This window comes from Athene noctua, chromosome 4, assembly GCF_965140245.1.
Source record: "Athene noctua chromosome 4, bAthNoc1.hap1.1, whole genome shotgun sequence".
Taxonomy (NCBI): Eukaryota; Metazoa; Chordata; class Aves; order Strigiformes; family Strigidae; genus Athene; species Athene noctua.
Genome location: NC_134040.1, coordinates 62,291,709 through 62,305,378, shown reverse-complemented (window position 1 = coordinate 62,305,378; position 13,670 = coordinate 62,291,709). Strand labels below are relative to the sequence as shown.

Genomic DNA, 13,670 nt, shown 5'->3' with positions numbered 1-13,670 from the left:
ACAAGATTGAAAGAGGCTTGTCTGCCCTTGTTTACACGGGGAAATACAGTTTAAGTAACTGGTTTAAGATTATGCATGTTGCTTTCCGTGAAAGCCACTTACTATTTTATTATTATTATTGTTATTATTATTATTTTGATTGTTTAAAAAGATACGGCTTTAAATTTTATGAGAATAAAACTTTTGGTTAGAAGTAAAAAAGATGTATAGTGTTACATTTAAAAAATTGGAGGAAACTGTGCTGAAAATGAAAGCAAAGCAACTTTTTCATTAATAAAGAGACTGTTGCACTCCAGCATTTAAAAAAACAAGGCAAGTGGGTCTGTGCAGCTCAGAGGAGCTGTAATGGAAACCATCTTAAAAGCTGCCTACCTGTGGAGATGACTTTCCATGGCTCTGCACGTGTGAGATGGAGCCCGGTTACATCCCTGCCATCGTTAGCAGAGGCAGCCAGGTTCCCATAGATGGCCTGTCCTAGGGGAGGTCATGCTTACCATAATTGGGAGCCATATGAATATGGTTCAGTGTGATTTGTGTGAAGAAGCTCTTTGTGTTTCCAGGAAATCTGATGGGTATGGTGCCGGGATGATAAACAAGTGCCCCTTTTCTTGGTTTCTTTTTTTGTTTTGTTTTCTTTTCCCCCCACTGCAAAATAAAGTATTTTGTGAGTGGAAATGACATCCACATTTGGATCCGCTGGTGAATTTGAAACTGCTGTGACCTACATACACAACCACTGGGTAAGAGGGAAATTCTTTGTGAGAAAAAGTTATTAACATGCTCTTTGATCTGTGTAGAAGTGAGGTATCCATCTACAACCACAGTTGGAAAAAAAAAATAATGTGTTGCCTTTTTTAAGGGAAAGTGGAAAAACCTCAGAAGTTCCTGGTCTTGGGATGTCAGTCATTTTTCTTTAAGCATAAGGACACCCAGTAGGAAGCTGACGGGGAAGGAGCATGGGACTTGGGTGAGAGCTGGGCCCTACGGCTGGCAGCAGGCTAGTGCCACCACCACTTCTCCCACTGTAGTGAGAGGCACCACAAACAGAACAATTTGGCTCAAGCTTTACGATTTTGAGTGGCCTTCCAGCAGCCTCCATGCCTCTGGGAGACACTGCGCAGTAGTGACAGTCTCTGCCACCAAGCTGGGGCTGCGTAGCATCCCAGCAAGAGAAACTTTTAGAGGAGAAGAACAACAGGAAATATATTTACCATCTTTCCCCATCCCTCCTTCCTGGGGCTTCAGCCGTTGCTGCGATGTTAATACTACAAAAGGGGAAATGAGAGGTGAAATATTCACTGTGAAGAATTTTCTTTGGAAAGGTCTCTGTTCTTTGTCAGGTTATCAAAGATGAGCTGTATGGGAGATACCAGTTTACCCTTCTTTACCCTTCTTTTATTTTTTTATATTTTTTGCCTGCCTGTGTCTTGTTTCACTAGATGGTGTTCAGTTTATTTTGAAGTCCTTACAAATGCTGCTTTGATTATGCTAAGCCTATTTCAGAACTGATATAATTGCCATGCTGGATTTAGCCTCAACATTTCTGTACTGTTTCTTTTTTCCCTTTTTGGACAAAACTGATTTATTTGTGGTAGGTAGGTACATAATTGGGGTTTAGCTTCACGGCTCCCTGAAGGTATTTCTAGTTGGAAAAATTACCGTTTTATGCTTTCAAGCTAGCAGAGAAGAATGCAGAGGTTCAAGAGAATCAGCAAGACCTTCATGATTATAGGTGTTAAAAAGTTTAATCAGAGGATTTCTGTTAATTAGAGTGCTTTACCACAGTGCAGTTTCCCTGCCTGTACCCAAAACTACTGAGCGATACAAAAAGAAAACCTCTAAGACTTAATAGTACACCAAACCCTGGCCCCAAGAGGGGTGATGCTGGTTTCCCCTGTCCTTAATAAACGGCTTGCTTGCCTGGCAGAGAGTGGAGTTTGCTCCACTCCTTGACTGCCTTGGGTTGAAGATTTGTGGCCCAAAATGAGGAGGACAGCTCAGCCTCTCTTCACCTGTCTTAGTGAATGGAGCCACAGGGTTTCTACTGTCACTCCTTTCATCTTCATGCCCTTTCATGAAAACCATAAAAAACAGCACAGCTCCAAGGAATGGAGGTTTCTTGGCTCTGACAAAGTGGATGGGACCCTTGATTCTGGCAGCAGTCGGGGCAGACAGTCAATTCCACCTCCAAGCCCAGTCACAGGGATGCCTCTTCCCTGCTGTGTTTAGGTGTGTTTCACACCTGAGGTGTGTTTCACATCTCATTTCCTCAAATAGATTTTTTTTTTTTTTTTAATTATCATGGCTCTCCCAAGAAAAGTTTTGGAGGGTGCTTTGCTGACTGGTGGATGTGATGCACATGATGCCCCTGGCACCTGCTGTCAGTGTGTTGCAAGAGAAGGGGCCAGTCACTGACCAGTCACTGGTTTCTGAACAAGTCTTACTTTTTTCAGTCCAAAAGAAAGGGATCTAAAATACTGGTTTATAGGTTACATAAAGTGTGTATGTTAAATGTTCAGTTTATGTGTTTTTATATATATATATATATATATATATAAATAAATATATATATATATTCAGTCGGGAGTCTGGAATTACTCCAGTATGTGGATTAAAAGTAAACTATTACGGATGATAAAGCACTAAATAAAACATAATATATATTTATGAAAATGCATAAATGACAAATCACTGCAACGGTGCTATATAGGAAAATAAATATATATATATATATATGAGGAGATACACTCCGAGAAAGCAAAGGGTCTGCAGTTGTGTAACTAGTGCCTGCCCATTTTCTCCCACAACTTGAAAGGCCAGATTTTTCCCTAAAGTCTCTTACCCACTGTGATCAATGCTATTGTCAAGGAATATTCCTAAAGCCAGAAAACAGCCTAAGGCAAGTGTGGAAGTCATTTGTTCTAGCACTGTGACATTCAAGTTACTGCCTGCATGGTTGACCTTCTGCAGCATTCAATGTGTAATTATTATGGTTTCAGCATGTACAGTGACTACAGGTTAGTACATTTATTTTGCCAGGTGTGGCCTTTTAATGTCACTTCCAGATTTTGGTAGTTTCACTGTGTATGTTGATGAGAGCTTGGAAGTCAGTGGTGGAGATAATCATGGTTTCAGTGCCTGCACGTCTAGAAATACAGTTTTCACATGTGAATCACTGAAGGAAGTTTAGTGATTTGATGGCATAGGTAAGTGGAAGAAGAAGGATTAAAAAAACACCCAAAAAGGAAGAGAGATGCCATCTAGCAACTGCTATTCTTTCTCTAGCACAAAGTTATTTCTATTAAAGAAAAGGTTGACAATGCAAAGACTAAGAAACAAATTTGTGTTCTTTTTTGAGAACCAGTGCCTTATTAAACATGTAAATACTGTAATTAGAAAACCTGAGGAAAAAACTGTTATGTTGTATTTGTTCAAATTGTATATGGTTCTTTTAACATTCCCCTAAATAAAATTGTTAACATCTCTGCAAAAAAGAGATTGCTTTTACTTCTATTTACTTTTCATGTGCTTGACAAGTAAATGCTTTGGGTTTCGTTTCCCTGGCTAGATTATTTTGACCATGTCTCACTTATTTATTTATTATAAGATTTTTCCTCTGAGCAAACAAGTAAACAGCAAGATGTTGCATATGTTTCCACTGGCATAAAAAAGCATCACCCCTTTCACAACTCAGTGAAGAGAGAAATAGTAATTAAAATAGTGTTATCACTAATAGAGCAGTCACTCGCATTTTTTTGCTGATTATGTAAATCTATAGAAATTTGGCATTTGCATAATATTTTTGTGAGACCTCCCCCTTCCATTCTTTCCCCCCACATATTTATGAACTGTCACTACTATTTTTAATAGCACAAGAGGCACAGGAGGTAATCTGTGCACAGACTAAAGATAGATTTCCTAGCCCCATGTTTCAGGATTAAAAAAGGTTGCAGCCTGCATACATTGCTTAATGCTAAGAGACATTGGAGCGTATGTATCTACATACAGAGAGATGTATTTGTATTTCATACGTATTTGTATTTATGGCTTGAGCTGTCTTCTCATTCTGCAGTGCCGTGTTGCAGCATGCAGCATTCAGCTTAGTGTTTTTTAACATGTAATTACCTTGACAGTTATTTTCAGAGAAGTGTGTAAACAGCATTTTTCCCGAGCTGTGTCATACCACTAACACAGCCCCTGCAGCCATCCTGCTTTGCCCCTGTGGTCAGCAGTGGAGTGTCGCAGTTACTCTCCAGCAGCATTTCCACAGTCCTTTGGCCAGGCCATGTCTAGGTGGGAAGGCCCCATGCTTGCTGCACATTGTCCCGGGCATGTCACTGTATCATAGTTTTGGGGCTGTTTCTGCTTCCCTTGGCTACACAGTGTTGAAGGCTATTCAGTGCTTCAGCACAGGCCATCTGTGCTGCAACTTGTCCAGCATGCTGGTGAGATAGGTGTTACTGCAGCTGCCCTCTGTTCCTCTCATCTGCTTGCTGCTTCCCCTGACTTTCTGGGTATGGCTTTTGTGGGCAGTCCTAGGCTCTGTTCTCATTTTCTTTCCTCTCCACCTTGCTAGGTGCATGGCTACTATTTAGCCCTGGGCTTACCTACCTGTATCTTCTGCAGCTGTAGGTGACGTTGGGACTGCCGCTTCCATTCAAAGCTGGCAGAGTCCTGCAACTGCCCTCTGCCAAACTGGAGCTCTGCTTTCTTGTGAAACACACCAAACTGTGCCTTTTAGTACCTGGGAAGGAGAGTTGCAGTCCCACCTTCAAATGCAGAAACACCAGAGCAGACACTTCCAGGAGTCTCAGGAAGAACCTCTAAAGGTGAGGTACCTGAAGTAAAAGTCCCTGAAGATCAGGAGGTAACTGCTTGGCCAATGCAAAGACTGTAGGCTATGGCACACCCAACCCCTGGGGGTGTCAGAAACCAAAGGAAACTTGAGTTTAGCAATACATGTAGACAGCATGGGGATAGTGGGATGGACAGAAAAGAGCTTGTCTCCTGTGAAAGCTAAGTGTGCAACAGGAAAGGCAGACAGACACCAGGAAATCTAAAAGCAGTGACTGTGGTCAAAGTGAGTATCTGAATTTTGCAGAAACCAGCCCTGCCTGCAGCCCAGCTCTCTTTGGCTGCAGGACCACATGGCGGTCAAAGTTACCACTGAAGAAGTTATGCCTCGTGTCCCTTGGGATGCAGATCCTCCCTTCACGTCAGAGCTCTAAGTCCTCTTCATATATAATCTACTTCTTCCTATTATAGAGAAGATAATCGTAAAATAAATAAATAAAAATAATAGTTCTCTCTCTGTGTTGCTAAAGGTCCACTGGCTTTTGGATGGAGTAAACCTGTCATTGGTGTTTGGCCGAAGCTCTGTGCTGTGCTCAATGTACTGGGGCAATGCCCAGTATTTCATCTGGGCTTGGGGCATCATGTCTTGGCTCAGTAACCTGCCAGTACTGCCAGTCCCCCGCTCCATCCCCAGTAGCCGCAAGGGACAGCCTCATGAGCTGGTAGTGCAGGGCTGCCCATGCCTGCCCTCCTGTGAAGAATTACTGCCTGTTAAGTGCAAATAAATTACAGGAGCCGGCGGGCAGAGATTGCCCACATCCCAGTTTTAGCAGAGAAGCCAGAGAAACAGAGGAGCCTTGTGTTAGTGATACAGTTCACTGAGGAGTGTTAAAAAAGCTGGCGTCCTGTCCTCAGGGAGAATAGCCTGAGCAGTTGCCTTCCCACTGTGTAGCTTGCATTAAAAATTGCAATGTAAGGTAAAAATAAAGCTACCTTACACCTTGGGAAAAGCTTGCTGTAATCCAAGCATAGAGGGAATGGGTTTTTAAAGGTCTGCCCATTTCCAGCTGGACTGAAGGGCCTGGCCCACCTGGCAAATGCACTTGTTGCCACATTCTCAGCTTTTGGGCTGTGTGCTGTTTGGCTTCGTAGGCTATCAGAGTGCTTTGGCTTTGACTTAACCTTGACTTGCCCCTTGCAGGGAGAGCCACTGAGTGAACACACTGCGTGGCCTGGTCTGGTGTATGAGACAGCAAGGGCTGAGCATTCCTCAGCGTGGCACAGCAGGAGAAGCCCGAGGGCCAGCAGGCAGCCCTGCACCCCCGGGGGATGGGATGATGCTGCCCCTGATTGCCTCCCTCATGGGCCGGGTGAGCTCCTCAGCTGACCCACTGAGGAGGGGCTGGCTGTGACAGATGACTGCTTCCCCACTGCCACCCCACACCTCAGCTGGGAGAAGTAACTTTGCAGCTGCACTGGGGAATTGCTTCTTGCACCCCCAGAAATTTAATACTGAGCACAACAGGTCTAACAAAGTGAGAAACAGCCACCAAATCTGACAATGGGGAGTGGGTGCAAAAAGGGTGAGCTTCAGAGCTTGGGCATTGTATCCGCCTGCCTAAATTGGACATAGGCAGGTACTGCTGGACAAAATCACCTTGCCCAAGGCACGTTTAGTTTGCCTCCCAGGCATTTTCAACAAGCCTAGAGGGCTGCTTCCCCCGCCTAACAAAAAGGCTGGATGCCGGGAGGAGAACTGAGCTCAGCAGCTGAGGATGCATTTTCTTGCCTGTTTTTCTCAACCTTTGACTGCAGTCACGAAGTGAAAACCCCAGGAAAACTCTCTGGGGCAAATTGTTGCATGTCTGCTGAGGTAAAACCCCATGGGGAGGTGTGAGGATTTATGAAGTGCAGTGAAACAGCCTGCACGGGCATGTGGATGTCATGAATGGTGTCTTATGAGGGAGACTACATCACAAGGAGTTTTTATGTGCAGAAATGTTTCTTTTGAGCAGGTATTTTTTTAAAAAGAAACTAAACAAAAGGTTGCTCTTTCCTTCCAAGCTTCCAGGAACTAAACAATTGAACACAAGGTAGTAGTGTATGTTTTTTTTTCCAGTTGCTTATAAATATAATTTATTACCTGTTTAAAAATTCTTTCTTACACTTTGTACATGTCAGGCTGACAGAATAAATGCAGGCATTTACAAACAGAGGGAAGGAGAAAAAGGGAGGGGGGTAAGAGGCACACTCAGAACTAGTAAACCACACCTCCACTGTACAGCAATACAAATAATGCAATGGCTAGCACTTCTCTGGTAGTAAGTCAGTCTTTAGAAAAGGAATTGCATAGAAGATACAGCAAAAGGGAAATCTAAACAAAAAATAGTTCTCCAGATCTGAATAGCAAAGAAAACAAATCCCACGAACCCTTGTAGAGCTGAGAGATGGGAAAAAGAGGGAGAAATGCGATACACCCTCTTGGCCCGGATTGCACAGACATTTCATTTCCTATGGGCCCTGCTTCTTTGCTTTGGAAAGGTACCAAAGGTACCATCTTAAGATTTTTATTGGTTTTTTTTTTTTTTTTTTTACTCTTCAACACTAACAGACAAATGTTAGCAAAAAAGTCTACCACGCAGATTTGCCAAAACAGTAATGCCATAACTACTCTGTCTCAGCTGTGTTATGCACCTTGTTTCAATGGAGATTCTTGGCTCATGGCTTAGGGGGTGCTTTTGCAAGATGCCTTGCAAGATCTATGGGAGAAGAGTGTTTTGTGACTAGTTCTTCCTAATTTTGTTTACTTTCTGGACTGTTTTTGCTTTTTATTTGTATTCTTTAAGCTCCCAAATTTACTGGCAAACCCTAGCAAGACCCAGCTGGCAGCAGCCAAAGAGGGTCTTGGGGCCACGCAAACTTTTCTCATCTAGGGGCTATTCTCCCACCAGCTGCAAGCCAAGAGCTGGAGATCCGAGTGCCAGTACTCAAATAGCCACCTCACCCCTGCAGAAGGGCCCCGCCTACTTACATCCTGCTTCTTCAAAGGCATCCAGAAGTTATTTGCATGCCATGGCATAGGATGCTTTGGGTAAAAAGGGTAGGCCCACAGTACAGCACATGTAGCAATTAATCTCTTTATAAGCGTCAAGGAGACCAAACCACTATTAAATACATTTAACTAACATCACAAAAAAAATGAAATACTTATTCAGTGATAGAGGTTTGTGGGAACTCAGGATTATCATTGCTTTTTTGTACAGGCATCAGAAGACTTTTAGATAAAGGGATTTTCAGATTTCAGGGAGCAGGTGTCAAGCTCAAAGGACAAGCAAGTAAACAAACTAAATGCTCCCATTTCAAGCAAGGGGCTTGACCTACCAAACTTGAGGGCTCATTTCTGTGGCTTTGGTTCAAGTCCAACTCTAGTTCCTTGCCAGTTTTCACTCTGTTGGCTCTTGACATACTGCCTATTTGACCTTGCAGTGATGATACAGCACAGAATTTTGACTTTCACCTTCCTAAACAAAAGTTGGTCAGAAGAGAATGCCCACAACTAACATCAGAGCTAAAAAGCTCCAGCAGTAGGTGTCCTTTATTTTCTCCTCTGTCTGTATACACGTACACATCTGTTAAATCCCCTCTTCAAAGGATGTCCGAGATACCTGCTTCAGCATTTAAAAATCTGCAGTGCAGCTCATTTTTATGAACTCAGGTTGTTTTACACACAAGCTAGGAATGGATTGTGGTGGTGACCCCAAAGTCGATACCTCATTGGAGTCCTTGTGGGAGAAGGGCCAAAGGTTTGGCTTCCATTCACAAACCACTCACATCTTTGCACTGCCTGATATTAAGCAAGCCAGCCTGCAAACAATTAGTTACTTCGTGGCCAGACAAGTAATACCTGAAAAGACTTGTGAACACTCAGTAAAATAGTTTACAAAGTGCTCTGGACACTAGATTTTAAAAAAAACCCAAGCTCAACAGTATCATCTTGTTTAAAATTAACCTCAGAGCTGTGGTAACTACTTGGCTAGAGCATACAATGGTCTAAGGATCCCCCCAACCCTCCCTTCCCCATACCCCACCCCCCAAAACAAGAAGAAAAGGAGAACGAAAAAGAAACTATTGTAGGTAGCAATACAAGACATTAGGACACTGTCCACAATGATGGACTTAACAGCATGTAAATACATTTATTCTATATGTAAGCAACAGAAATAGCAAGAAACCCAAGGAACAGACATGTTTTATCTGTGGGCATCCCGGACTCCAACATGTCTCATGAGTGTCTGCATTTCTGCCAGTGGTATGGGAAAAAAAAAAAAAAAAAAGAGTCTTGGTCTCCCATGAAAACAAATCTTGACTGAAGAGACCCTCACTGCCTCAAAACTTTTGAGATTCAGTAAAACAGCACTTAGGTCTTGCACTGTTTAGCAAGATACAATGGATCAGAAAGTTCAGAAAAAACCCCAACCAAACCCCAAACTTACTTACCCTATACACTGACAGCCACCTTTACAAGAACACAACACAAGAAGAACTGAAGAAAAAAAACCAGGTGAAAAGGATTGCCTCCGATAGTCTTTCTTACTCGGAAATTAAAGGTTTTCCTTGAAGTCTGTAGATATTTTATATATATTTATATAATATATATTATTTATAGCGCTAGCAATCAACATGTAATGAAGTGATGGTGTGAAGAGCAGCAAAACTGCTACAGCACATAGCTAAACGTGGACAACTAAGAGGATAAGAATTTAAAAAAATAGTAATAACTGGAGGATAAGAAGCCTGCAGCCATTTTTTTTTTTAAAAGCAGATACGATTACCTGACATAAAATGTTACAATAACTTTTAAGTGTCGGTTCTGCCTGCCCAACTTATTTGCCATTTACAAGAGCCGCCCCACGGGAAAGCATTTTCCCGAGCGATGGTGCTCGCCGTGTCGGCGGTAGCATGTTGGAGCCGGGGCTCAGCCCCACGAGATGGCACTGTGTCCACGCCATCCAGGCGGAGGGACCGCTGCTGGTTTTTCTCCTACCAAAAATAATATCCCGAGAGGATCTGGCCACCCCTGTTTCCCACCCTCCCTCCTTGGGGCATCAGGAAGGGGATGCTGAGGGGTGCGTACCACCAGCCTGTGCCAGAGCCCTTTCCTCAGCGGCATGCCCTGCCACTGCTGTACCCCCAGAAAAAAGAAAAAAACCCAGCAAACTTAATGCAAGGGGAGTGTCAGGTGAGAGCTGCCATTAGTAGCATTGGCACACAAGTGCGGAGCTGCTGGGACAAGATGTGGCTGTGGAGGAAACTTCCCTCTTTCTGGCAGCCCCTGCATCTCCCTGTCCTGTCAGGGCTAAGGCAGCTGGCACAGTGCCACAGTGGGACCCTGCAAAGGCTGATGGAGCAGGGGCTGGAGAAACCATCCAGCCCATGACTGCAGCAGACTGGAAGGTTTCTGAGCAGTCAGGATGGACGAGCATCTCCAACCTTCCAGTGACAGGGATGCCACTGCCTTAGCCAGCAGTGATGTTCTTGATGTCTATCCACCTCTGTGGATGTTCCTCTTAATCTGAGTGTGCCTTTTCCTCTCAGTAAATCCCCTTTACAGGGACATTGTAAAAAGAAAATGCCTCAGAATACTTTAAGAACATTGCTCATCTGTTTTTCTTGTAGGAGACATCAGGGGGTAGGTCAGAGAGCTGGCAAAAGGAGTATCAACTCACAGCAATACAGGTAACTATGAGAGACTTTCTTGCAAGGCCCCAGTGAGAAGGATGCACATGCTGCCCACCTAACAAAAGCTGAGAGCCGGGAGTATCAGTGAGCCTGGGCATCACCTAACAAAGACTGAGATGAAGGGGGGGGGGGGGGAAGTTCAGCTCATGCACCTGCCTTGGAAGAGTTGTCACGCAGGAAGGACATGCAGGAAGGGTGAAGAAGCAGAAACTAAATACAATTGCTTACACCTGAAGATGGCACAGGAGGGAGAAAAGCTGAGACCTATCTTTTAAGAGCCATTCAAGAATTCCAAGGTGAGTGAAAAATGTAGGGAAAGGGCAGAGCTGGAAGCCCCAGTTAAAGCTTCCTGAAGCTGAAAGCAAGATTTTCATTAGCATTGCAATGGGCTGCATCAAATGCCCAAGGTGAAAAAGAAGATAGCTGTTTGTTGACAGGATGCACTTGGCTTCTCCACGTTAAGAGAAGGTGTGGCTTATGCAGACAGATGTTGAAAGTTAAAATGTATGTAGGAATGCTGGTTTGCAAACTGCTGGGTTACCTCTTACAAAGACCGGAGTGGTTTGTGATCCTGTGCCACTAGTGGTCAACCAAAATCCCGCTGGTGTCAGGGAGCTGAGAAATTAAAACCAAAAAGTCCCAAGCCTATGGAAATGTCAAATGGGAAACAGGTCAGATGAAATTTTCCTTTCATTTGACCAAAGACATTTTTCAATGTTACCTTTAAAGGCACAATCTGGAAAGCCTTGGGGAAAAACAAAACCAAAACCACAAAAGAAAACAAGCCAACTCCAGTCTCAGGAAGTACATGGAGTGGGAATACATGTGTGGGCAGGGGCATGCATATGTGCACAACAGCAATAATCAGGGCCTGGCTGGAAACGTGGAGCAGATGGGCTGGGGAAGAAAGCCATTTTTGCACAAGAAGTAGAGGACAGACAAACCTGGCAGGGAAAACTACTGCAATCCTATGCGCTGTCATATACCAAAGAGTCAGTCTTTTCACTGAGCGGAAAATAAACTTTGTTTGCAATGACAACTGAAAAAGCAAGCATTCACTCCTTTTGCCAAGGAGTCCCGCTTCACCTGTTTGTGGTGGCTGAGGGACAACCATGTCCCGGTCAGCCAGCGTGGACCTGCAGCATCCTGCCCAGGCAGCAGCAGCGGAGGGAGCGCCGTGAAGGCAGCAGGCTGCAGTACATGGGATTTTGACTTCACTACTTCATTGCCTTACACTGGCCCATGCGGTGGAGGCTTCCCTGGCTGCAACAAGCCTCATGTCTCGGGAGATCTACGGGGTGTATCAGAAAAGACCCACCAGAGGACTCCCAGTAGCCCTGACCACCACAAACATTAGGGGAGGTGGTGGGTTTCAGTAAGAGTGAGTGTGTACCCTGCAGCTCCATGGGAAGCCAATGGGAGCTGCTGGAGCTCAGACAACTTCAAAGCAGAACAAGACATGTGGAGGCCCACCTTGAATGCACAAATCAGGTGGTCAGCGTCAGTGCCTTCACATGCTTGCACCCATGCTCCCGAACCAATGGGCTACATGTATTTGGACTGGGAGGCTGTCACTGGTCCACAGCCACCTCAGGACAGCACTGCTTCTTGGAGCAACCTGGAGGCACCAAGGTGGTGCAAAACACACCAGGGGAGGGGTGCTGGGTTGGATCCTTTGGAGGTGCAGATCAGTGACTTCAGCAGAGCATCACCAGTTTATACCACCTTTGCATTGGGCATGAAGCACAGCAATGCTAACATGAGGTGAGCAACCTATGTGGGCTAGCAGAGGACTTTGGAGGACGAGTATGATGGCTGGAGAAGGGAAGGACAGACAGCATATAGAGGGACATGTCTTAGAAGACCTTCAGGAAGGGGACAACAGGTTCAATAAAAACAGGAATGATTCATTCTGCTGCTGACAAAATTAGAAATAAAGTAATAATGGTAATAATAATAATCATCATCATCATTATAATCCTTGCACTAGATACTAATTAGTAAATAATTATCATAGCAACTTCTCTTTTTTATTTTTCTGGGTTTCTTTTTTTTTTTTTTTCCCTTAACGACTCTGAATTGCATATCGGGCACCTTCATATCGCAAAGGGGTGGAAAGAGTGCTGAAAATTAACTCTGATCCTATACTCCCCACTGTCCTACAGCTATTCTCCACACAGGATCAGTGGGACTTTATCGGGGAAGAAAGGGGATGTTACACGTGTTCCTGCTTAGCACCCAGAGTACCTGCTTTCCAGATGCACACCTCTTAAACTCTGATTTTCTTGTTGTTTGTTTTGTTTTTTTTTTTCTACAAGTAGGTCTAGGAAACAGAACAATGACAGGAGGATCACTGTGAGACAATCGATGTGCAGAATTGTAGCCAAAATCTGAATTCACCAGAAACCAATAAGCTGAAATAGCCACAACCAACTGTCCATAGCCTTGTCTAGAATGGCTTTAAACAAAAAATATAAAGAGCCATGGACAGTCTCCTTACCCCTGTCCAGAATTTGATGTAAACAACATCCATAGAAACTGGGATTGTTAAGAAAGTTTATCCATATATCTGGATAGCAATAAAAAGCGTTTCCTAGGAAACTGTAAAATCCTGTACCAAGCAGTGTACAGCCAAGCCGAGAGGAACATTAGGTTGATTTATATTTTCAAGGTACAAGTTTGCATGATTTCTTTTAGATCCTGTGATAATGTACAAGGAGAGCACGTATGAAGGTCAGGGCTGTTTTTTTTGTTTGTTTGCTTGCTTTCTTCTCTGAAATGTCTCGGGTGTAACTCATTGGTCTGGGTTTTCACTTCAATTCTTGTTTGTAATAACAGGGCATTACCGCTCCCTGCGTCTGTCCTTCCTGTTCACGCCAGAGCTGCATCAGTAATCTCCTTCTGCTGCCAAAGAAACAATGGTTTCGTGTCTTCCCATTTCTTCAAGAACTGCCGCCAGCATGCTTAGGTTGCCATCAGGGAAATTCTGGGCTTCCCAGAGATCCAGGATCACGCCGGTGGGACTCGATTTCGTAGCAAAATAATTTAGGTACCTGCAACAAGCCAAAAGGAAACTAATTTTTTGAGCTGCATGAAGGCTACCTGAATTTATACGATTTTCAGTCCATCCCCATTGT

At 44.0% G+C, this 13,670-nt stretch overlaps 1 protein-coding gene across 3 annotated transcripts in view; it reads right to left on the bottom strand.

Moving 5' to 3' along the window:
• Positions 1 to 6,942: 6,942 nt before the first annotated feature.
• UNC5C (unc-5 netrin receptor C) overlaps positions 6,943 to 13,670 on the bottom strand; it is a 273,379-nt gene continuing 266,651 nt past the window's right edge. For all 3 annotated transcript variants that reach the window (XM_074905547.1, XM_074905549.1, XM_074905548.1), the window contains one exon: positions 6,943 to 13,586. In XM_074905547.1, coding sequence (XP_074761648.1) covers positions 13,421 to 13,586 — 166 coding nt within the window. In that variant the 3' untranslated portion in view covers positions 6,943 to 13,420. The remainder of the gene's footprint in view (positions 13,587 to 13,670) is intronic.